The sequence below is a fragment of the Hakea prostrata genome, chromosome 3 (assembly GCF_041222555.1).
Source record: "Hakea prostrata isolate BN-2017 chromosome 3, UWA_Hpros_2, whole genome shotgun sequence".
NCBI classification, from domain to species: Eukaryota; Viridiplantae; Streptophyta; class Magnoliopsida; order Proteales; family Proteaceae; genus Hakea; species Hakea prostrata.
The window spans coordinates 57,164,152-57,189,865 of NC_142602.1; the positions used below are offsets into that span (position 1 = coordinate 57,164,152).

Genomic DNA, 25,714 nt, shown 5'->3' on the forward strand with positions numbered 1-25,714 from the left:
GTCTAGAATGAGTATAAGGTAAAACATTATTTAAAAGATGCAAAGAGTGGGTTATATGATTGGTGGCACCTGTATCAATGATCCAATGAGATGAAGAAATTGAGGAACAACAGATAGACTCACCGGGATAGATTAGCGAGAAGGTTGAGGGCTTCCAGTATTGACAAATTGCATAAATTGCTGGTACTGCTCAGCTGTGAGAGATGGGCTAGAGCTAGGAGCCACTGTAGAAGTTGCAACACTGGATGAAGAGGAACCTGAATCTGGCACTTTAGGAGGAAAACCATGAAGTTTATAACAACGAGCCTTCAAGTGGCCTTCACGTCCACAATGATCACATTTAGGTCTTGATCGATGAGTGCCAGAAGAACGACTTGCACGGCTGGAATTATTGCGAGTAGCGGCAAGGGCAACTGCATCAGGATGAGTAGGTATATAATGAGTAATCCGCAATTCGCGTTGTCGCTCTTCTTGAAGAACCATAGAAAACACTTTATTCCATAGCTGCTGCAAATTTCTGCTTTATTGCAACACATATACAGCCAGGATTCTTGCTGATTTGTTGACTTTGAGGCTGCTTTATTGCAAAACAAAGGCTGCTTTATTAACATTGAGACTTTTTTTAGGCTGCTTTTCTGAGGCTGCTTTATTGCAAAATTTATTGGTTCTTCTGTTGATCGATCATAGACAACTCAACAGAGATTCCATCGAGTAACATTCCATAACCGATCCCAATTTATCACAGCCTCTCCATACTCAACCACCACACTGGTATAGTTGGGATTGCGAGACAATGACTGCCACATTGGATGCTTCAACATCTATTGTTGAATCGGGTGGATATCATTCACCTTATTATATTCATCCATCTGACAATCCAGGTATTACTCTGGTCACTCAAGTTCTCACTGGCAATAACTATCATACTTGGCGACGAGCTGTGCGGATGGCTCTCTCTGCCAAGAATAAAGTTGGTTTCATTACTGGTGTCACATCCCCCCAGCCGGTACCCTAACTGGCATACCCGGGAGTGTGATCCATAGCCCAAAAGATCAAGTTTAGGAACGATCATATCCATTTAGCACAATAACATAATCAAAAGCAAGAACAAATCATAATGTTCAAGTAATTTATAATAAAAGTCAAGAAAGGATCTCAGAAGGATCCCTATAGAATATCAGAGTGCGGAATAACAAGATTCCAAATCAAAAGACTATTGTAGAGTATAGCGGAAATATACTCCACAAACATATGCGGAAGGTAGATCGAAATCTAAGTAAAGCTCTACGCTAATACAAGTAAAGTAAAAGTCTAGAAGAATGTAGAGAAAACTATTCCACATAAAAGTCAGCTCTTCTTCTTCTTCAGTCTTCATCTTCTTCACCCTGTGCTTCCTCGTATGTACCGTCATAGTATTCCGAACCTGTAGAGAAATCTAACAAAAGATATGGTACAAAAGGAGTGAGTTTCGAAAGAAACCCAGTAAGGTAAGTTAACTCATAACAACATAAATAACATGTGGCAAAACATAACAAGATGCAATGCAATATGAAACAGATAATGTATGTATGCATCTAAACTCTATGTATGTTGGTCTCTATTGGCAAACATGCTTTAAGTATAGCACTATACTTCTTTGGGTAGGTCACGCGTACGGCTCCTGTTGGTAATGGGTCCGGCATCCCTCTCGGACATTCCATGGCTGGGGGTTAAGTCATCTCTCTCTCACATCACCATTTTGTCTAAGTACTGGCGCATGTCAGGGTAAAAGCCTAGCCCAATGCAAGTCATCCACTCAGTTACATCAACTCAGATCCAGATACTTCCATTCCTCCCCTCTCGGGATCCTTTCCGGTATCCTTCACACTAGAGTCAACGTATTCGACTCTCTCAAATACGGACTCATCAACCCTATTGGTTATCTACATATGGTAAACGGGAAGCTCTCATGTCCTCTCACAGATATAACTCACCGGTCTTGAGCGCCCATGAGCCCAAGTCTAGCCATATGCAACCATCCAATAAATGGCCCCCACAATATGATTCCCGTCCTCTCACGGGTTGGTTACCAGTCTTAAGCGCCCGTGAATCACATTGCTACCACAGGTCGTTCGGTCTCAATACCCTTCCGATTCGGGTCTGATATAACAGGGACATCCTAGCCAAACACTGCTAGACAGCCCTAGGTATGATAACCAATGATTCGGGAAAGCGTCGATGGGCAACCCCGGAAACATCCCATACTATTTCCGATAATGTCCAAGGACAGAAGTGTCAAAAGGACACTTCCCAATCCCAAACCATACTTAATCAAACACATTCTCAGATCAGTCATGACATACACAACCAACAATTCATCATATAAAAGAGAATGTAAAAGCATAAGCTAATCGTTAAACAATATAGTAATAAGCAATTTATATAAGCTTAAATAATAAAAAGAAAACATAAGTGAAGTGCTACTATAGTTATAGTAGTACATCAGAAGTATAAAATATAAGAACAGTAAACAAGCTCATAGTTTCATAAGGTAGAAACCAGAGAGTATGCGATCTATGTTATAAGAAATAACTGTCCTTACCTTGATTATCACTGAAGATAATCCAAAGATCAAAGAGAGCAACTCCAAACTTAACAAATAAACCCCTAACAATCATAGATATAACATTAGGAAAGATACCTAAAAGATCAGAGAGCAAACAAATCAAATCGGGCGAAAAATGAAGCTACTACCTTCATTGGTCGAGTGCCTTGGTCTACTGACCCAGTCGACCAAGCAGTCGACCAATCGAGTCAGTACAGAATTGCAAAATTTAGATTGGTCATAACTTCTTCATTTGAAGTCGAATTGATCCGAAATTCGAAGGGGAACTTCCTAGGATGTATTAGAATCATATGGGAAGATAAAATCATCAATTCATGGTCAAAATATGGGTTCTTGATTTGACCCAAGAAACTAGGGTTTCAACCTTTATGGTTCCCATGAAAAGGTTATGATCACGGAATGAGAGGGAATGATTGCTATCAAGAAAATAACAAGAAATCATAGAAATTCTAGTTTAGGTTAATAGAAACATTGCCCATGAGGTTTCCCTCACATGGGAGGTTACCAAAGGTTTCCAGAAAGATCATACAAGGGTTAGGGTTTCAAGAAATTTATTTGGCTAGGGTTAAGATCATGATGATGATCATAGATCTCAAAGAATAGAATGAGATCGTGGAATAGATGGTTGCAAGGATGCATCATCTTTTTCCTGATCTCAATCCAGAACAAGAACGAAGAAAGAATAATTAGAAATTCAGAAGAGATACTAACCTTGAATTGTCAGATCAGAGAAGAGAGGCTTCAGATCTGCAGAGGAATCTTCAAAATCACCAGAGAGAGTTTCGGAGAGGTGTTATGACATTCAAAAAGTGTTTAGGTGGCTGCCGTAACTAAGAAACTCGAAGTAGGGTTTAAATAAGAGTGAAAAACCCTAAAATTGCATTTTCTCGGATTTAACAATCCATTGGTCGAGTGGTCCAGTCGACCAAGCAGAACAGCAAGGTTCAAACAGGGATTTGGAGGGCTATACTGGGTCAAATTGAGTGAGGTTTTCTTCTAAAAGTCAATAAAGAAGTCTAGTTTCTAGAAATACCTTCATATCAAGCATGGGATTTCATTAGGTCCACCAACTAAGCTCACCTTCTTCGATGCGCAAGCAGGATTTGCCAGACATAGTTCAGCAACTTCAGACAGGGATTTGGAGGGTTATATGGGGTCAAATTGAGTGAGGTTTTCTCCTACAAGTCCATTAAGAAGTCTAGTTTTGGGAAATACCCTTGTATTGAGCACAGGAGTTCATTAGGTATTTCAACTAACTCACCCGTCTTCGGTGCGCAGATTCAAAACTAACACTGACAATGCTCTCAAGTGAGGGGCATCATCGTCAATGTCCATGGGCTTGGGCTCCGACACCAAATCATCAACCAAAAGGGTCTACAACTCTCTTTTCCCCCCACTTCGGGTCTTCGGACCAACAAACATAACAGATTCCGAGCCGGGTCAAGGTTAGGATAAGGCCGGACATTACAGATCTACCCTAAGGGAAAGGTCTGGCATGACTTCCAAAGGCTTTCAAAGATAATAACACTGAAATCAAGGTCCAACTTTAAGGTGTAACATTTAAACTAACCCTTCTTTACCCAAAACAGACAGGGTGTCCTGGCTAGGTTTGGGCTGGATTTCACAACTGGCACCTTATCTAAACCTTCATCTCCACCTTCCGCAGTTGATGCTTGGATTAGATGCAATGACATGGTATTATCTTTGTTACTTAATATTATTTCTCCAGAGATCTTGTCTTCAGTGGCTTTTATTAATACGGCCTATGATCTTTGGAATGATTTGGCGGAGCGTTTTACTGAAGGGAATGCCACCCGCATATATCACTTGAAACGAACCATTAGTAATCACACTCAAGGTCAGTCTTCCGTTTCCGTTTACTTTAATAATTTGAAAGCTCTTTGGGATGAGTTGGCTTCACTTTCCATCATTCCACAATGCTCTTGTGGGGCCTTAAGGGAATTGACAACATTATAGCACGCAGAGAAGGTATTTCAATTCTTAATGGGCCTTATGATAGCTACTCTGTTATTAGTAGCCAGATTTTGGCCATTGAACCTCTTCCAAATATCAATAAAGTATTCTCTATGGTTATTCAAGAAGAGCGTCAATGAGAATTGTAGATTACTCATTCTGTACCTACTCATCCTGATGTTGCTACACTTACTGTGAAATCCCCTGGATTTCTACCCCTTTAACCCATGGTTTTAAGACTGAGAACCAGGGCCTTGATTCAGCGACAATCGTGGACCATTCAAGTCAAGCCCAAAGGATTGGAAATGGAACCAATATTGGTGGATGACCCTTGTAATGACTCAAAAACTCTCCTAGAATTTAAGTGAAGAGAAAAGATTAATCACGATAGTGTAAAAAGGGTGATCTTGAAATGTCCACAGGTCAATGATGGAGAATCCAATTGATCCAAATAAGGTATCAAATCGAAGATCGTCCAAAGACCTTTCCAACGAGCCAAAAATCACTAAAATCGGAGTTCATTTGGGAGTCCAACCATGGGCCGGAAGTTTGGGCCGTTTGGGTGAACCAACCCCCCACCCAATTTTTTGTTTAGGGGCAAAAATGGAAATTCGGATTTTTAAACCCTATTTATGTTTTATCTCATCCGTAAACACATTTTTGGAGGCTAGAAAGAGGCGGAGGCTTTGGAGAAAAGGAGAAACGAAAGAGAGGAGCGATTTCCATTCTTCCGAAGGTGTATGTGATCCGAATCTTCGCAAAATTATTAGGAAATGTTAGTTTTCTTTAACCTTCTCTTTAATCATAGTTGGTAAGAGTTTCTCTTCTCTTCTTTCGTGTAGATCTTGAAAGGGAAGGTTGTTAGGTATCTTGGATGCTTTCTTTTATTATATTAATGTTTCCCTTGAGTATAGGAGTAATGGTAAGATCCCATGCTAAGGTTTACGCATTTTGACTCTCTAGGTCACCCATGGGTGATTTATGAGAGCCAAATTTAGGGCTTTTTGAGATTGGTCAAATTTAATTAACTTGAAGGTTCCCGTAGGATCATTTAGTTGCCAATTAGCTTTCCCCAAAATTTTGTTTTGTTTAGACTTCAATTATGTGGTGAATTAGAGATCATTCACTAGTAAGGTTGGGAACTACCCTTTTGTAAAGTAGGGGTAAGGATTTGGATTTTCGTGGGAAGATTTTGGGATATCCTTTGAAACTCAAATTGACTCTAATTTGTGATTATTAATTTCTTGCATTAATAGGCATTTATGTATCTTTAGTCACCAAACTTGTGGGAGTGAATTTTCGGACTTTGGAGAAAGGAGAAAAGTAAAAAGGTGAGGAATAAATAACCCCGTTATACATAATTAATTGTTGTTATTTTAATTTCTTTTATTGATATAAATTGTTGTAAATTTATATTTACCATGATATGCATGTGTATGACTTTGCACGAATGGAATGTAAGATTTATTGCTTAAATATTTCTCTTTGCTATTGAATCCTATGTTATTGATATGAATATGGTATGATATTGTATGAGATGAAAGAGGAGAAATATTATTATTCCATCTACCTTGTATTTTCTACTATGGTCATGGGTTCGCTCATTGCCCTAGTGATCTTATGTGATTGTCTAGGTAACATTGGGGAATGGGAAATGCCATTTTGGCATTTCTGCCATAGGATACCAGAGGAGGCGGTATGGGACGCATTCCTATGGTGCCCTTGGCGCTTTCCCTAATTACTGATTGACATATGTAGGGCATGTCTAGAAGTGTTTGGCTAGGTGAACTCATGAGTACTACTACCCTTCCGGTAGGGGTATTGAAACCAGTTAACCCGTGATGTCAGTGGCTGGCTCATGTGAGCATCAAACAGGCCCACTGTCATCATGAGATTGTAGGGTTGCATATAATAGACAAGGGCTCATGGGCGCTCAAGATCAATGAAATGACCCGTGAGAGGACATGGAGAGCATCCTATCCATTATATGTGGATGACCATAGGGTTAGGGGTCAACGTAGTCCGAGTTGGTTGGTGCCATAGGATACGTTGACTCTAGGTGGGAAAAGATACTGAACCGAGTTGGTTGGTGCCATAAGGGAAGTATCCAGACCATATGTAGTACGAGACCGTATGACTTTGCATTGGGCTTAGAGTAATCCTTGACACATGCCAGATCTTATACCAATGGTGATGTGAGAGAGTGGTGACTTATACCCCAGCCACGAATTGATGTGACTTGACCCAATTGCTACGGAGAACCAAACAGACGTGCTTGAGTGCCATGAGGAAAGAGTGATGAGACCGCCCAAAGAAGACTGGTGTGTGACTTAATGCGTGTCTACTTTAGAGACTACATTATAGAGTTAGGAACCTCATATCATCACCATGCATTTATTGTTTATATTATTAAATACATGATTGTTTTATGAATTATGATATGGAGTATGGATGAATGTATTGACATGAATGTTAGTTACCTCATTGAGTTCTATGAACTCATTCCTTTATTTTGTTTGTTTCTTTAGACTGCTCTACAGGTTATGAGGACCCCTCCTACGCTGAGGATCCTTTGATAAATGGCTACCAGGAGGGCGTTGTCGGGGAAGAAGTGGAAGCTCATGACGCTTCATGTTCATGCCAAGACTGCTCTTATGGAGTTTCTTTTCCTTAGAGCTTCCTTAAATGATTTTCTGCTGCAACTTTAAATATTCTTTATCTTTTAAGACTCTGATGTTTAGTTTTGATTTGAAATAATGGATGATTGTAATCATTATTTAAGATTTGGTAATTTATTACTTGGACTTGATTTATTCTTGTCCATTTAATTATGCTATATCATGTTTTGTATGGATTTGTCACTGAACCTAGATCTTGCGGTGTATCACCCCCACGGGTATTCGGGTATTACCGGATCCGGCTGGGTGGGGTGTGACACTTACAACTACTTGCAATAATTCTAGCCGTGCGAGTCGTTCTTCTGGCACTCATCGATTAAGACCTAAATGTGATCATTGTGGACGAGAAGGCCACTTGAAGGCTCGTTGTTATAAACTTCACGGTTTTCTTCCTAAAGTGCCAGATTCAAATTCCTCCTCATCCAGTGTTGCAACTTCTATAGTGACTCCTAGCTCTAGCCCATCTCTCACAGCCGAACAGTTCCAGCAGTTTATGCAATTTGTCAATACTGGAAGCCCTCAACCTTCTACGAATTTGTCTGGTGAGCCTATTTGTTGTTCCTCCATTTCTTCATCTCATTGGATCATTGATACAGGGGCTACCAATCATGTAACACACTCTTTGCATCTTTTAAATAATGTTTTACCTTATGCTCATTCTAGACCTATTCGTCTACCTAATGGTACATCTATCCCAGTGACTCACAAAGGGACTGCTCACTTATCTTCTTCTATTCACCGATGTGCTTTATGTTCCTGATTTTCATTATAATTTATTGTCTATCAGTCAACTCACTAAATCTCTACATTGTGCTGTTATTTTCTTTCCTGATTTTTTTGTTTTTCAGGACCTCACCACAAAAAGGGTGATTGGGATTGGTGAAAAGCATGTTGATCTCTACTTTTATCGTGCCCATGGTCATTTTGCTTCCTTTGTTTCACAACCTTCACAAAATTTTGATATGTGGCATGGGCGATTAGGGCATCCTTCTCATTTTCCTCACAATTTTTTTATCTCAAATTGTTTCTGATGTTACCATTTCACCTCGACATTGTGCTATTTGTCCTCTTGCTAAACAATCACGTTTACTTTTTTCAATGCATGTTGAACGGAGTAATTGTCCTTTTTCTCTTTTACATTATGACATATGGGGTGATTTTTCTATTGCTTCTTTTTCTGGTGCTCATTACTTTCTTACCATTGTTGATGATTATTCTCGATGTACTTGGGTTTTTCTTATGTGTCACAAATCTGAAACTCAATGTCTTCTTAAAAATTTCATTGCCATGGTAAAAACACAATTTAATTACCCTGTCAAGAAAATTCGTAGTGATAACGGTCTTGAGTTTCTCTCTCTCTCTTCATACTTTAATGGGTTGGGCATAATTCATGAACGTAGTTGTGTTGCTACTCCTCAACAAAATGGAGTTGTTGAATGCAAACATCACCATATCCTTGAGGTTGCTCGAGCTTTACGCTTTCAAGCATATCTACCTTTAACTTTTTGGGGGGAATGTGTTCAGATTGCAGTTTATCTCATTAATTGTCTCCCTAACCCCTTGTTAAAGGGGAAAACCCCAAATGAGCTTGTGACTGGTGTTTCACCTAAGTATTCTCATCTTCGTGTTTTTGGTTGTTTATTTGCTAAGAATTTAACTCCTCATCAATCTAAGTTTTCTCCACGTGCTATTCCATGCATTTTTGTTGGGTATCCATATGGGCAAAAGGCATATCGTATTTATAACCATGTCACTCGTAAGATATTCACTAGTAGGGATGTCATATTTCATGAGACGATATTTCCATACCAGCATGCAACCTTCCCTCAATCTGTTCCTTTTCCCCACTCCTCTTCTCAATGCTACAAAGCTCGCTTGGTTGCCAAAGGTTTTACTCAAATTGAAGGTGTTGACTACCAAGAAACATTTTCCCCTATTGCAAAATTAGTCACTATGCAATGCCTCCTTGCTATTGCTTCAATTAAAGGTTGGCCTCTTTTTCAAATGGATGTTAACAATGCTTTTCTTCAAGGTGATCTAGATGAGGAAGTTTACATGTCTTTGCCACCTGGTTTTTCTCGAAAGGGGGAGAATAATTTGGTTTGTCGTCTTCACAAGTCCATATAGGGTTTAAAACAAGCTTCTCGCAATTGGTTCTCCAAGTTCACTTCTGCTCTACAACTTGCTGGATTCAAACAATCATTAGCTGATTATTCTTTGTTTGTATCTTCCAATGGGTCTAGCATCACTGTTGTTTTGGTTTATGTGGATGATATAATTATTATTGGCAACGATCAAGTTGCCATCAATGCTTTGAAATTGTTTCTTCATAGTCGGTTTCATATCAAAGACTTGGGCACTCTCAAATTCTTTCTTGGCATTGAGGTTGCTCGATCAACTAAAGATATTTTCCTTTCTCAAAGGAAATATACCTTGGAGATGCTTAATGATGTAGGTTTACTTGGATCCAAACCCATCAATTGTCCTATGGAGCTAAACTTAAAATTGAACAGTGAAGATGGCGAACTAAATGCTACTCCAACAGAATATAGAAGACTTGCTGGAAGATTGATTTATCTCACAGTTACTAGACCTAATATTGTTTATGTTGTACAAGTTCTCAGTCAATTTTTGGAGAAACATAAAAAACCTCACTTGGATGCTGCATTTCGGATTTTACGCTATTTAAAATCTTGTCTAGGGAAAGGCATTTTGTTATCTTCTGCTAGGGACCTACACATCAATGCCTATTGTGACTTAGACTGGGCAAGTTGTGCCACTTCTCGTCGTTCTACTACTGACTATTGTGTTTTCATTGGATCAAGTCCTATCTCTTGGAAGAGTAAAAAGAAGTCAATTGTTTCCCGGTCTTCTGCTAAAGCAGAATACAGATCCATGGCCACAACAACTTGTGAATTGACTTGGCTGCGCTATTTACTTAAGGATTTAGGAGTTTTGCATCTAGAACCTGTGGATCTATTTTGTGACAATAAAGCGGCTATACGCATTGCTGCAAATCCAGTCTTCCATGAACGAACAAAGCATATTGAGATCGATTGTCATGTGATTCGTGAAAAACTTCAAGCTCGGAAAATTCAAACAAATTATGTTTCTTCTAAGCATCAAGTGACAGATATTTTTACTAAAGCTTTGAGTCTAGAACAATATGATTTTCTTCTTAGCAAGTTGGGCATTCATGATGTTCATGCTCCAACTTGAGGGGGAGTGTTAAATTGTATTAGGTCGGGTCATAACCCGTACCTAGGTAGAGAGGGTAAGGTGGTGTAAAGAAGCCTATAAATTGTGGATCATTGTTAAACCCTAGAATCAATGAAAACTAAAGAAGCCTCCTTTCTCCCGTGGACGTAGGCCTCTGGCCGAACCACGTTATCTCCTCTTGTTCCTCCTAAATCTCACATCTTTTTCCTTGATTACACAATTAACACTAAATTTCCTCATTCACTAGTTGCCCTCCGGGAAAAAGATTACTGGCTGGCTGTACAATATACACTAATGGAATTTCTTATCATACTGGGGAAAAAGATTCCTTCTTCTCCTACTTTTATTAAATTTAAATAGGAAAAAAAATCTAGTAATTGGTTCTAGAAGGATATTCAAGGGAAATTCGGTGCCTACCAAGACCTTAGAGTGCCATAAGTGTGAAACCCTAACTTCTTTTAGGACTTTAGGACCACGGTCCATTCGATTATATTTGAAAACCATGTCTTGGTAGTCTATCTTCTTGTCAGTTTTCGTTCTCTTTTTGTGCAAAGTCTTCGTAGTCTATCTCTACATAGTCATCTTATGGTTCCCTTTTCAAGATGTCTTCATGTAGCGGTCCATGCCAAATCCCAATGATTTCATTGTTCTACTCAATTTAATGATTCAAAATAATCAACCTTCGTTGTATGACTTTGAATTTTCTTCTCTTAACATTTGTTGAATGTGATTTCATCTTACTACTTATAAGGATAAAAAGGAGACACAAAGATCTTTATCTTATAGGGAGATTTTAGTATGCCGCTATATAAGCAATGAATTAGGTAATCACACAATGGAGTCTTCAATGTTCTATGACTTTGAATTTTCCTCTTCGACCTTTGTTTGAATGTGATACTAACTTATCTTCCCACTTATAAAATGACAGGGATTAAAAAAAAAAAAAATTTAATTTTATTAGAGTAAATTGCATTGGTACCTCAAAATGGAGGCCACCTTAAAGCACTAATACCCCACTTTATGTTTTAAAAGCATAAAAACTCAAAACAGAATTTTCATTGGATATATTTATCAAATTTATCACTAAAGATAATTAAATTATTGTTTATTTTAAAAAATATTCCTATAATAAACCATGTCTGAAAGGTTTTTAGTGACAAATTAGACAAATATATTCAATGAAAATTTAATTTTGGGGTCTCTGTACTTTTTAAATATAAAGTGGAGTGTCAGTGCTTTAAGGCCGATTTTTGGGTGCGAATGCAATTTAACTTATGAAGTTTGAAAATAAAGAAAGAAGTTACCACTTGTGTTTACATAGTAAGGCAATGAAATGGTGGTTTTCATCATCTGGAATATTTGACCAACAAATTTGGTCAAACAATTCTGAAGTCGCTTGACTAGGCTGTACGAATATGAAAATAGTTCTTGAATACAATCTATTTATTTTCACCCAAAAAAAAAAACAACAATTAAATAAATTACTTTTAATGAATCTTCTTCTTGAGTGCACCTCCCAAGTAAGCATCCTCTCTACCACAAAAAAAAAAAAAGTAAGCATCCTCCGATATTTCATTAAACTAACACGCTTTAAGGAGAGAATCAGGATTTTTACATGCGAAAAAAATGTGTATATTTGTACAAATGGTGTCCATTAGTGTCTTTGTCTATTTTAATTAAAAGCCCTGAAGAAAATAACAACTTAAAATGTCTATTAATATAGATCAATTAACGGAAGAAGGAGGGGAGTCCTCAAAAGTATAACATTTGTTTATCCTTCGTTGTATAAGCTTCTATAATATCCGCTACATCATAAGCTTCTAGAATGTCCTATGTACCACATGAGGGATCCTTTTTGAGTTAGAACCACCAGTCATTGAGTCACACTCAACCCACAGTTTAGTTACACTCAACTCCTTTGCTCATTCTAGACCTAAAGTTGTCCCCTTTCGAAATAATATCTGATAAATGCTTTTACTGAATCAAGATTAACATTTTCCAAACAGCAAGAGCCTCAGCCACAATTGCAATTTACCTGCCACAACCTTCTGCAAAGATAAATATCATTTTTCCTTGATTGATCTCTCCCAAGTCCTCCATATCCTGCTAGCAAGCTTTGAATTCTTTGAGCTTGCCTCATCAGTATTGATTTTTATCCATCATTGTCATTTGTTGTTGGGTTATTCGCAGGGGCGGACCTATGAAGGGGCCGGAGGGGGCCATGGCCCCCTCAATTTTTTTAAATTTTATCTATATTCCCCTAATTCCTTTAATTTTTTCGATTTTTTCTCTTCCAACATGTGAAATGTCACTATTTGGCCCCCCAATATTGTGAACAATTTTTAAATGTAAAATGATGGGTATAAATGTCATTCCTAATAAAAAACTAATCCATCAATCCCTATTTATTCTCCCTTTCTCTCATCTTGTATTTTTATTTATTCTCTTATGTTTCTATAAACGTGGTTAAAGGAAATTTTTGAAAAAAAAGAATCTTATTAGGTATTCAAAAATCAAAATATTATTTCTAATTAAAAACTAACTTTTCAATCTCTATTTATTCTCTTATCTCCTCTCCTCTATCCTCTTTTTTTCCTATTTATTCTCTTCCCCTTCTATAAGCGTGGCTTAAGAAAATTTGGAAAAAAAAATCCACTCCACAATTAAGTCTCTTTTTCTTTCTCAATTTATTCATTGTTTTTTTTTTCTCTTTTTTTTTTTGTTATTCTTTTTAATTTGATTTTATATTCTATGTTTCTTTATTTCTTCTGCAATTTTTATTATTTGATTTTGTATTGTGAATAAAATGTCTATAGTTAGTAGGTAACTAACTACCATTGATTTGCATCTCTTACCTTAAAATTTTTTTTCTTTTACATCTCCTACCAATTAAAATTTTGGTTTGCATTTAACTTTTTAGGGTTGAAGTCACGTGTATATTTTTTTATATTGTTGCTTAAATTATACCTATATTTTGTGGAAAAAAAAATATTATCATTATTAATAATTTATCATTTTTTTCAAATATGTGTGGGTCCCACAAAATATATATGGGTCTATTCTTTAATTTAATAAAATAATTTAATGGTGGGACCCCAAATAAGAAAGTTACTGGCTTTTATTCTTCGGCCCCCCCACTATTGCATCCTAGGTCCGCCACTGATTATTCGCATCTTCCACGTAAGCTTCTGGTGCTGTAATTTTGGGTCACCTGAACTGCAAATTTGTATTCTACCAAACAAGAAAAAAATGCAAATTTGTAGATTTGGCACTCTCCTTTTGATTGATTCCCAGCAACACTTGTTGCATGCAGAATGTTTTGCTTTCTTTTCGCGTCAGATTAAAATACTTGTCAACATGAAAGAAAAAGCAACTTAGAAATTTGGAAAAGAATCTGCATGCATGACGAAAGTGATTCATGGCTGGTAGTTTGGTCAAATAAGCTGCTACGTGGAATAAAAAGATGACGCCACACAGAAAGAAGGAGGTCTGGAAGGCATTTACCTTCTTCAGTTTTTTGAGAATTGAGAACAAGAAATAGGATTTCATCTCCTTACCTATATTTAAGGATTTACACCTTTGGATGGGACTATGAACGTGTATTCTTCGTCAAAAGAAAAATAGATGGTCTATTTATTACATGATAAAACTCCATAGATATAGAACAGTCATCGGTAAATGAACGTTAAATTTGAACAAATTTTAAAAAGCAATAGAAAATTTTGTTTTCTTCTTTAATTTTGTATCATTGCTCATTAAAATTTCTTAATAAATTATAAATAAATCTCCACCTCACTATAGATTTTCAATCATTTTATATTGGGATAATCAACGATGCCTCTTGGGTTCTTGGTCTCATTGTACTTGTGAAAAAATTAAAAAAAATAAATAAAGAAACTATTTTTTTTTGGTCAACAGCTTTTTAATTGAAAGGTGGACAAGAAAAACCAAAGACGTCTTGATTACAAGCTTCAAGAAACCAAGGAACGGAAACAGGCCAAACAGTCCTACTTGCCACAGACGGGGCCATCCTAGCTAGGGAAACGGCTACAAAGTTAGCTCACCTAGAAACATAGTGAACCGACCACAAAGGTTCAGCAGACAACAACTTCCTAATGTCCTCAATCACACGCACAGCTTCCAGCTCAAACGGGAAGAAATGATCAGCAACAGCTTGACATAAGGTGCTAGAATCACACTAAAAAACCAAGCACTTAAGACCAACCTGCGCAGCCCAAAGCAAAGCTTCCCGAAGAGCTAAAGATTCGCCAGTAAGAATTGAAGAAACCGAACTAGGAATCGAGCATTGTGTGGAGACAAATGCCGCGGCTGTCTCTCACAATGAACCCAAGACCAGCAGCCTCTTCGGTAGGAGAGCAAGAGAAGTCAGAATTGACCTTAAAATAAGGGGCCGAAGGAGGAGATCAGGTCCTAGTAATCACAGATCCACCATCAACAGCAGAAGCACAAGTGCAGCCAAACTCATAGTAAGCTTTCCATGATCTTTGCACAATCTGGTCTGGAGTACTCCAACATTTCCCATTGAAAATTAGATCATTACGAGCCAACCAAATGAACTAGCAGGTAAAGTAGAAAATGCTGAGAGCCTCTTTACTTGCCCTTGGATCAGGAAATTGCCAATGCCCCCAATTATTAAATAAAGAAACTATTACTTCTATGTTAGAAGCACTTTTATATACTTATAGATATACTAGAAAACCCCTTATACCACATTGATGGTTATTGGTGGAAAGAGATTCGGTAGACAATTGAGGCAGCTCACTACCATTGATGTCTAAGATTTGTAGAAATTCTTTTAGATCAATAAAAAAAATTCAAACTAAGATAGAAAATAGAGTAAATTTCACCGTATGATAGGGGTTTCTAGTCACTACTAGTGTATAAAAGGAGGTTCGAAGAGTTCTAGGTATTTTTTTCACTAAACAGAATTCACATTTTCTATAGTTACGGGAATCAGTCATCCATCAGTCTCTTAGAAAGAGCGTGCCACTGTGGATATTAACATATCTAACCAGAAACATTGCCCCCCCACCACACAAAAAAATGATAATAATAAGTAAAATAAAGGATACATATTTTCCTGTAACATATTCTATGAAAATTAAATAATTATGCATGGATTCCTTAGCTAGTGGCAAGAACATGTTGATAAAATTATTCATTAATTTAAGCTAAGGTTTGTTTTTATAGAATATCTTCTGTTTTCTTATTTCATAAAAGATGCAGAATCGTCTAATGTTCCAAATATCCATTTTTATTTAAGTGGTCTAATGTTGTATTTTAATGAAAGAGAAGTGAACCAATCCGGTCCAAGATGTGACCCAGAATAAACTAAACACATGAAAAGATGTCACCCAGAATAAACTAAACACATGAAAAGATGTCACACCACCTGTGGCACCGACAACCACTTCTGTTTTGTTTCTGGTAGATACCATATAGTATTGGTTCAGGGCTTCTTTTTCATTCATAGAAGTTCAAATTCAACCCAATCCAGCCGACAGTTTGGTTTTGTTGTCTACCTTGACTTCCTTTCTTGCTTTCCAAGTGCAGTTGTGAGATATAAAAGAAATCTTCTTCTATTATGCTCTTCACAAAGTTGCAATAACATGATAGGCCGGGCTAAAGTTTTTCCGGCTTCATCTGGACCACTTGAGCACTTGATGCACCAGAATGGAGAACAGTGACAAATAATGGGGTCCCGAATATGCTTGTTTCTAGAGAGACTTTAGAAGGTCCATCACGCCGCTTTGGGATTAACCTTTTGTGAAGAAGTAGTAGTATCAAACAGTTTCAGTCAAAAAGTTGATGAAGCCCAGAATAGATAGATCACTGATTTATGAGTGGATGGCTTTCTTGTAATAATAACCCTTTGGCTTTGAGAAAGAGACTATAAATATGATGGCAGGAAGAATCATGGTTTCATCAGCAGCAAGAGAGAGAGAGCAAAGTGTGAACTGAGGTTTTATCACCAGAAAAAGCTGTGGGTATGGGTGAAGACGAACAAGGGCGTGGTGAGTTCACAGAGGATGGAACGGTGGATCTCAAAGGAAACCCTGTCCTTAGGTCCAAAAGTGGCGGTTGGACTGCCTGTTCCTTTATCGTTGGTAATCTCTCTCTCTCTCTCTCTCTCTCTCTCTCTCTCTCTCTCTCTCTCTCTCTCTCTCTCTCTCTCTCTGTGGCGCATACACGCGCTCTATTGTTAGTGTTCGTATTGCAGTGAAGCTAGCCATGTAACCAGAGGTAAAACTAGCTGCAAATGGACTCTTTTTTGGTCCTGAAATGGTGGGTTTATACCTGAAAATCTTAGATGAGCACCAAGAGACAACTGGTTAGAGCTTGTTTTCTATTTAGTTTGATCAGTGCTTAGAAATTGCTATCTGTGAGACCCTGAGTGACGATTTGGTCCTGCTATGAACTTTTTTTTCATAAATTTTCATTATTATGAGTACTGGGAAGAAATAGCATTAGATGAGTAGCTGATAGGTTCTGACTTTTGGGTACTGAAAAAGTTAAATGGGTAGATGACACAGGTTATGACTTCTGGGTTGTTACACTTACCATGTCCTAGCTTGCCCATCAACCATATTTTCTTTTCTCATTTATCTTCAAATTAATTCATATATATATATATATGGTCCATATACAATATCTTGACCTACTTCCATGGACCTCCTTTAATTTGAATCTATCCATTTTCGTGTGTTTCTGATGTTCTTTCATTTTTGGTAGTCACCTATTAAATTTAGAGGCAGATGCCTTATCTCAATGAGTCCAAATCTTCTCCATCTAGGTGGGTTGTCTACCAATTCTCCCACACTCTGAGTCTAAACACATTTATCCATGTATCATGGGCAAATTGTGTGAGGGAAAATGAATGGAATGACGGTCAGTTGGGTGAAGAGAATTTGCACTATGTCTCAATTGTTTCATCTGGTGGAGCTACTATTCAGTTGGCCTTTAAATAATCATTTGCTTGTGTCTTTATATAAACTAGCTGTTTTCTTTCATTGAATTTCTTTTAATAAGAGGTATCTATTTATAAAGAATGGAAAGGAAAGGAGATTCCAAGATTGGTTGCTGGTCACATCACTTAGAATTGCTTTAGTGCTTCTGCAGCACCATGCAACATACGGTGCAGATCGAAACTTGTGGTCGAGACGAAATCTCAGCCACTTGTTTCGCCTCGTATAAGTGAATTTCTTTTGATAAAGTTTAACTGCAAAACAACTGGTCGAGTTCGTCTTGACCACAAGTTTTGATCTTGACCGTAAACTGCACGATAATTGAACAACATCCAAGCAAAATCCCATATCAATTAGCATAGGTTTCCCCATTTATTGCTACATGGATAAGCTTTTGATTTTGGATCATTCCTAATGACATTTAACTAATGTAGAACATAGTCAGTATGAATCATTCTTATCATCCAGAGCATGTGGAGGTCCCCCCATAAAGATGTGACACCATATTTCATAAATGATGAGAAATCAACCCTGATGGTGGATGTCCTTAGAGAGGACTTGAACTCCATCTAAAAGGGTTGGCGACTGAATTGATGGTTTAATATCAACACGGAAAATTTGATTTGGAAATTCCTTTCCTTAGTTGTTACTTTCTTTAGTTAATACTTTAGTTAGTAGGACTTTCTTTCTGGTAGAAGTTAGAAGGCCTTTCTTGTAAATTATTATTATTAACCTAATCACAAATTAGGTTGGTCAACTTAAGAAAATGGTTGGTTATTAGTCATGCAAATCCTCACATATCCTGTACTTATAATTAATGCTCATTAATTAAAATTATGGTATTTTGAACTGTGTGCCACATGTGTTACGATTAAATATTGTTACTTATTTGCTTTATTTTTTTTTCACACCTAGAGATGTTGAATTCAAATCTTTTATGCATAGGGTAGAGGATTATGTATTTTTCACGTCACTTGACAATATACTTAAAAAATGGGACCCATCTCTTAACACTGACAAGATTCTATCAACATTATTAGTTGCTTATCATTTTTTATTATCCTTAACTAGCCCAGTGATTCAATTTTTAATTAATTATTATTATTATTATTATTATCTTTTTTTAATAAATTACTTTCCTTTATTTAATTAGTTACTAATTTTGAATTGTTCTGATTTGCTTCTGGGGGTTGAAGTATATGAGGTGTTTGAGAGGATGGCTTACTACGGAATATCATCTAATCTGGTGGTTTACCTAACAAAGAAGCTTCATCAAGGAACTGTGACCTCTTCCAACAATGTTACCAATTGGACCGGTACCATATGGATGACTCCGGTCCTCGGTGCCTACATCGCCGATGCGCATCTCGGCCGTTACTGGACTTTTATTATTGCTTCTGCCATCTATGTCTCGGTACCTTTCCTTTTGATGTTTCTCATCATTAATTTTTAATCAAACCGGATCAAATCACCAGACATGATTCAGTAATATTCATTGGTTTAACAATTGGTTGTGGTTACCAACTGAGACCGGTTAGACCGGTGTCAGGACATGTTTCTGGACCACTCCCATCATTTAATTCCCATTGATGATGAGCGTGGTGCCACACATACCATGGAAAGAGACCTACCATCAATGTTCACGTGGGAATCATTTAAGACGAGGGGGTTGAATTCAACTAGACGGTTCATAAGGTTTGAGTGGTGGCCTTTAAATGAGAATCTCATTTTTTCTTTTTTGGTAAACAAATGAGAATCTCATTAAAGATATGGGAAATCTTGTTATGTATAAAATATTCATATAAAGAACTAGGCCTTTTTGGGGATGACGAAGAATCTTTATTGCATCTTTGACTTTTGATTGCAGGGTATGTGTTTGTTAACCCTATCTGTTTCACTACCAGCATTAAGACCCCCTCCGTGCCATCATGAAGTAGATTTACAGCCATGCAAACATGCCTCACCATTACAATTGGGTGTTTTCTTCTTAGCACTATATGTATTGGCAATTGGAACCGGTGGAACCAAGCCCAACATCTCCACCATTGGTGCTGATCAATTTGACAGTTGTCACCCAAAGGAGAAGACCCATAAGATCTCTTTCTTCAACTGGTGGATGTTTAGCATCTTCTTTGGAACACTTTTTGCCAATACCTTTCTAGTGTACATTCAAGACAATGTGGGCTGGACTCTTGGTTATGGGCTTCCAACAATTGGGCTTATTATATCTGTGCTGATCTTTCTTGCTGGTACACCCTTTTATAGGCACAAGTTACCCACTGGAAGTCCATTCACTAGAATGGCCGGAGTCATAGTGGCTGCCTTCAGGAAATGGAGGGTTCCTGTCCCTTCTGATCCTAAACAACTTTATGAGCTTGATTTACAAGAATATGCCTCGAAAGGAAAGTATAGGATTGATTCCACAAGTACCATAAGGTTGGTGACTAGTGATCTCTCCAGGACTTGCTCTCTTAACTTCCTTCCTAGTTCAGTTCTAATCTATGCATGTTACATGCAGGTTCCTCAACAAGGCCTCTGTGAAAACATCTTCAAACTCACCATGGATGCTATGCTCAGTCACCCAAGTGGAGGAGACAAAGCAAATTCTATGTATGATTCCGATTCTTATCGCAACCTTCATACCAAGCACCATGGTTGCTCAAATCAATACTCTTTTCATCAAGCAAGGCACAACCCTTGATAGGAGCATGGGGAGTTTCTCTATTCCACCTGCAAGCTTAACGGCTTTTGTCACCTTATCAATGCTTGTTTCTGTTGTGATATACGACCGATTCTTCGTTAAACTGATGAGAAGATGGACTAAGAATCCAAGGGGCATTGCGCTTCTTCAGAGAATGGGGATTGGTCTCTTCCTTCACATTATAATCATGGTAACTGCATCTCTAATCGAGAGGAGGAGACTAAATGTGGCCAAACAACACGGTTTGGTTGAAAATGGAGGGATAATTCCACTATCTATATTCATTTTACTCCCTCAATTCATTCTTATGGGAACAGCTGATGCATTTTTGGAAGTGGCAAAGCTTGAATTCTTCTACGATCAGGCACCGGAGAGCATGAAGAGTTTGGGGACTTCTTTTGCCATGACAAGTCTAGGTATAGGCAATTTCCTAAGCACTTTCCTTCTTTCAACAGTTTCTAACATTACGAAGAGCAAGGATGGCCATAGAGGATGGATTCTAAATAATCTCAACGCTTCTCACTTGGATTACTACTATGCATTTTTTGCGGTACTAAACATACTTAATTTTCTCTACTTTGCAATTGTGAGCAAGTTGTACGTTTACAAAGCAGATACATCTGAACAAATCAGTGGAAATGCTTAGAGACAAAAGGTAGTCAACCTTCATATTCTCCAAGCAACAGAAGTCCTGAAAGGAAGAAAGGAACACTAGATTATTAGAAAGAAATGCGTGCAATAATTCTTACGATCAGCTCTTGCAAGGCAAATTCTCATTGTATATGTAGCTATAATTAATAACCTAGTTAGTTCCATGTCTTACCACACAAAATTATTATAATCTTTAGATGTAAACTTTGTTTTTCTGTCAAAGTCAAAAGTCATTTGATTGTAATATCGTAAAGAAAAATTTAGTAATCTAGAGTTTCGGGACAGTTTAATTTTACTTCTGCCGTTTTATTTATTTTTGGCATTCAGAAGTCTTAAAGATAAGCTAGTTGATCCTTGGTTAATACAGAGTGCTAGGAAAGCCACAGAGAGTGTTACGTCCAAATCCGAACTCCTAGTGAACCGTGGTTTGCTCTTGCTGGAACCTGTTCACAGAAGAAGCAATGAGTGCAGGCCGTCCTGGGTGAACCACCGACGATTAAGTCCTTATAAAGAAACAACACTATCCCGTGAAAGGGGCTAAATAGAGCCTATGAGAAGTGAGTAGTAGTAGTTCGTTAACTTCGAGGGAGTTGTGATCGCAGGTTGGTGATAGACCGTATAAATTACCTAATCTAAGCAAGAAGAAGACAAGAGAGAATTAATTACGGAGTTCAGTTCTTACGAACCTACATCTCAGAGACTCTAGATAAAATCCGATCCACTATGGGTTCAAAAACTTACAAACCTCAGGGAAAAAGAAATGTACAAGGATAACCATATAATGACAACCAATGATGCTCAAACCTCCATCGAGTCTCCCTCTTCTTGTGATGAACACAAGCCCTTCAGAAGCTCCTCAAAGAACCTTCAAGATCGAAGAACTGAGGCAAAACCAGAGAGTCGAAGCAGCCATGGACGAATCGCCAGAGAGCTCAGAAAACCCCCAATTCAGAAAACACCAAATTGTGATTTACAAAACATATGATTTGAACCAGCCCAAAAGCCTCATATACAAACAAGTGAACCAGCCGGTTCAACAGAAAATCACTTAACCCATGTAAAATACCCAGATTCCTTACAAATCTCCCCCTTAATCTGTAAGTCTAAACAATACTCATAGAAGACCGGGCTTCAACCGTCATCGTCCAAGTGTACCTGCAAATACAAAAGAAAAGAGACCAAAGTACAAAGCAAATACAAAATGCAAAATACCTAGACATGCCCTAACCATGCAACACTAAAGGACTCACTACAGGCACATCATGCAACAAATGCAACAGGTAGAGAAACTCATAAACAACAACTCATGATTCACAACTCAACCAAATAAACATGGAGAGTACACATGCACAAACCAGGCATATATCTCACAAAAGAGATAAATAGAACAAAAGCCATAAAAAATTGGGCAGCATCTCCCCTAAAACTGCAACATATGCAAACCTGATAAAACATAAAAATACCACAAGACACACACCACAACGTAAAAGAACAAGTAATATACAACTCAAGACTACATAGAATAAATAAACTAAGAAACAACATCACTAATTCCCAACAAATCAAAACAATGTAAGAATTTGGAAAGAGTTAATGACTTAGTACCACAATCTGCAGGATTATGCTCAGTACTTACCTTTTCAATCAAAAGTACACCATCAGTTATCTTTTCTCTGAGGAAGAAGTACTTAATATCAATATATTTGGTCCTATCATGATAAACAGGGTTTTTACACAAGAAAATAGCACTTTGATTATCAACAAATACAATAGGCTTAATCTTTAAAATACCCAATTCACATAATAAGCCATTTAACCATATGCACTCCTTCACACACTCCGATGCAGCAACAAGCTCAGCTTCTGTAGTAGACAAGGCAACTACAGGCTGTTGTTGTACCTTTCAACTGATGCAATTACCAGATAACATGAAGAAATAAGAAGATAATGATTTCTTGTTATATTTATTACTAACATAATTAGAGTCAGTATATCCTTCAAGAATTAGACCATCAGGTGTGAACTTGAATACCAGACCTTTATGAACAGTCCCTCTCAAATATCTCAAGAGCCACTTGAGAGTGAGCCAGTGTTCCTTATCATGATTGGACATAAATCTACTCAATACACTAACAGCATGAGCAATATCAGGTCTAGTACATATCATGAGATACATAAGAGAACCTAAAAGACTAGAATAAGGGATTTTGACATTTCATTCTTTTCAAAGCTATTTCTAAGACAATGATCATTAAAAATTTAAAATGTACAGCTAAAGGAACATTCACAGGTTTACAATTTAACATATTAAATTTCTCAAAAATCCTTAACAAATATAAACTTTGACAGATGAACATTGTGTCCTCCCCCTTACTCCTATAAATTTCAATCCCTAGAACTTTCTTGGCTATCCCAAGTTCTTTCATTTCAAATTCAGATTTCAACTTGTCTTTGACATCTTGAATAAGATTAGAATCCACACAAGCAATCAATATATCATCAACATAAAGTATTAGATACAAAACAACAGAGTCTGAAATGAGAAAATATAGGCAACTGTCATAAACACTTTTCCTAAAACCTACACTCAAAACAAATGTGTCAAACCGTTTGTTCCATTGCCTAGGGGCTTGTTTGAGTCCATAGAGGGATTTCTTCAACAAGCAAGCTTGAGATCCATCTTCAGCTGCCAAAATGCCTAAAGGAAGTTGCATATATATCATTTCCTTTAAATTACCATGAAGAAAGGCAGTTTTGACGTCCATTTGCTCTATTTTCATTTTTGCCTGAGCAACTAGGGACAACAACAACCTTATAGTCTTATACTTGGCAACAGGAGAAAAAATTTCATCGTAATCCACCCCTTCTCTTTGGACAAAACCTTTAGTAACTAGTCTAGCCTTATATCTTTTAGAGTTGTCCACTCCATCATCTTTGATTTTAAATATCCACTTGCAAGGCAATAGCCTTTGGTCCTTGGGCTTATCAACTAGTTCAAACCTGATTTTTATTCAATGATTCCAACTCTTCATTTATGGCTTGAACCCATAAATCCTTATCCTTGGAATCTAAAGCTTCCTCATAGGAACTAGATTCATTAGATCCAAATTTAGAAACTGAAACATCAGTTTCAAGGGCAAAGTTGGCTAAATACCTTTTAGGTGGCCTAACCTCTCTCCTCACTCTATCTCTTGCCAGCTGATAACTACTCAAATCAGGAGCCTCACCCACCTCTTTAGTGGAAGTCACAGAAGAGGGCATTGGCCCACTATCAATATCAGGAACCACAACTATAGGCTCATTATCACTAGAGTAGGGTTGAGGGGAAGTCAAGGGTTCTTTAGGTATACTACAATCAATAGTTTGAACAGGATTAAAGGAAACATCAACCTGCTCTAAGTCAAATTGAGTGAAATCAGTTATTTTTTGATCAAGTGGATTAAGATTAGTATTGTTAATGGACAGGCAAGGGAATACATTCTCTCTAAAGAGAACATCCCTACTCACAAAGGTCTTAACACCAAGTATAGATCTATCCCACAATTTGTAGCCTTTCACTCCCTCAAGATACCCCAGAAAGATGCTTTCTTACTCCTAGGCTCTAATTTACCAATGCTCTGATGAGCAAAGGCTTCCAGGCTAAACACCCTAAGGTAGCCTAGCTTAAGGGGTTTCCCCCGTCACATTTCCTCAGGGGTTTTAGACCCTAGGGTTACAGAAGGACACCTATTGATCAGGTCAACAGCTGTAGTCACAGCCTCACCCCAGAAACTGGGTACCCTAGAACTGATGAGCATGCATGTAGTTTTATTCAATATAGTTCTATTCATTCTTTCAACAATGCCATTTTTTTGAGGGGTATACTTAACTGTTCTATGCCTTTGTCTTTACAAAATCCATTGAACATTTCATTTACAAATTCTAATCCATTATCAGTTCTTAAAGTCTTAACTTTCTTTCCACTTAAATTCTCTACCAAAGCAACCCATTCCTTAAACTTAACAAAAGTTTCATACTTGGACTTCAACAAGAAAATCCAAGTTCTCCTAGAATAGTCATCAACAAGAGATAGAAAATAGGAGTTTCTTCTATAAGACAAGGCATATGCTGGCCCCCACAAATCAGCATGTACATATTCTAATATAACACTGGATAAGTGGGACCCAACCCCAAAGTTCAACCTGTGTTGCTTACCTAGGATGGAGGACTCACAAAACTCTAAATTGTCAATTTTATCCTTACCAAATAGGCCTTGTTTCTTTAGAGCTTGCATACCTTTATTACTAATGTGTCCCAACCTAACATACCACACACTTGTACTGGTTGACTCACTGGACAAACAACATATATTAGAGACACCATCTAAGTATGTACTACCATCAAACACATACAAACCAGACTGAGAATTACCTTTCAAACATGCATGAGAACCTTTAGAAATAGTAAGACTACCACCAGAGATACTTGTATCAAACCCAGCACTATGAAGGCTACTTATTGAAATTAAGTTTCTCTTCAAGTCAGGTATATATCTAACATCATGCAAAGTGAAAATAGATTTATTGTGAATGAGCAATTTAACAGTACCAGTTCCAATCACATCACATAAATCATTATTTCCCATCATTACCTTGGCATTTTCTATCTCAGACAGGTGTGTACACCAATGCAAATGAGGACACATATGGTAAGTACACCCTGAATCTAAAATCCATCCATCTTGCCTATCACTATCAGATATGGTCAACACTTCACAAATGTCTTCATATACATTAGCTTGACCATTACTAGATCCAAGCACATCAAAAAGAGATGTCTCAATTTCTTTCATTTTTCTTTTGTATGCAAAACATTTTTTCTTAAAATGACCCACTTTCTTACAGTAAAAGCATCTCATGGT

At 37.5% G+C, this 25,714-nt stretch overlaps 2 protein-coding genes across 2 annotated transcripts; one reads left to right on the forward strand and one right to left on the reverse strand.

Annotated features, from left to right (window-relative positions):
* Positions 1-16,248: 16,248 nt before the first annotated feature.
* LOC149022588 (protein NRT1/ PTR FAMILY 5.2-like) lies at positions 16,249-21,111 on the forward strand. The gene is made up of 4 exons (XM_089150623.1): positions 16,249-16,604; positions 18,659-18,876; positions 19,330-19,898; positions 19,981-21,111. The coding sequence occupies exons 1-4, from the start codon at positions 16,487-16,489 to the stop codon at positions 20,807-20,809; spliced, it is 1,734 nt and encodes a 577-aa protein (XP_089006749.1). The 5' UTR covers positions 16,249-16,486; the 3' UTR covers positions 20,810-21,111.
* An 834-nt stretch (positions 21,112-21,945) lies between these two features.
* On the reverse strand, positions 21,946-25,645 carry LOC149022589 (uncharacterized). The gene is made up of 6 exons (XM_089147656.1): positions 25,122-25,645; positions 23,815-24,163; positions 23,170-23,600; positions 22,790-22,967; positions 22,451-22,702; positions 21,946-21,969 (listed from the first exon to the last, which is right to left on the reverse strand). Exons 1-6 carry the CDS (start codon positions 25,643-25,645, stop codon positions 21,946-21,948), a joined length of 1,758 nt encoding a protein of 585 aa, XP_089003782.1.
* Positions 25,646-25,714: the final 69 nt, after the last annotated feature.

Coding starts and splice junctions, on each gene's coding strand:
- LOC149022588 (XM_089150623.1), top strand. CDS start 16,487: ATGGGTGAAGACGAACAAGGGCGTGGTGAGTTCACAGAGGATGGAACG. Junction 16,605..18,658: donor TGCCTGTTCCTTTATCGTTG/GTAATCTCTCTC, acceptor TGGGGGTTGAAG/TATATGAGGTGTTTGAGAGG. Junction 18,877..19,329: donor CTTCTGCCATCTATGTCTCG/GTACCTTTCCTT, acceptor TTTTGATTGCAG/GGTATGTGTTTGTTAACCCT.
- LOC149022589 (XM_089147656.1), bottom strand. CDS start 25,645: ATGAAAGAAATTGAGACATCTCTTTTTGATGTGCTTGGATCTAGTAAT. Junction 22,968..23,169: donor AGTAAGGGGGAGGACACAAT/GTTCATCTGTCA, acceptor GATATGTACTAG/ACCTGATATTGCTCATGCTG. Junction 21,970..22,450: donor GTGTACTTTTGATTGAAAAG/GTAAGTACTGAG, acceptor TTGTATTTGCAG/GTACACTTGGACGATGACGG.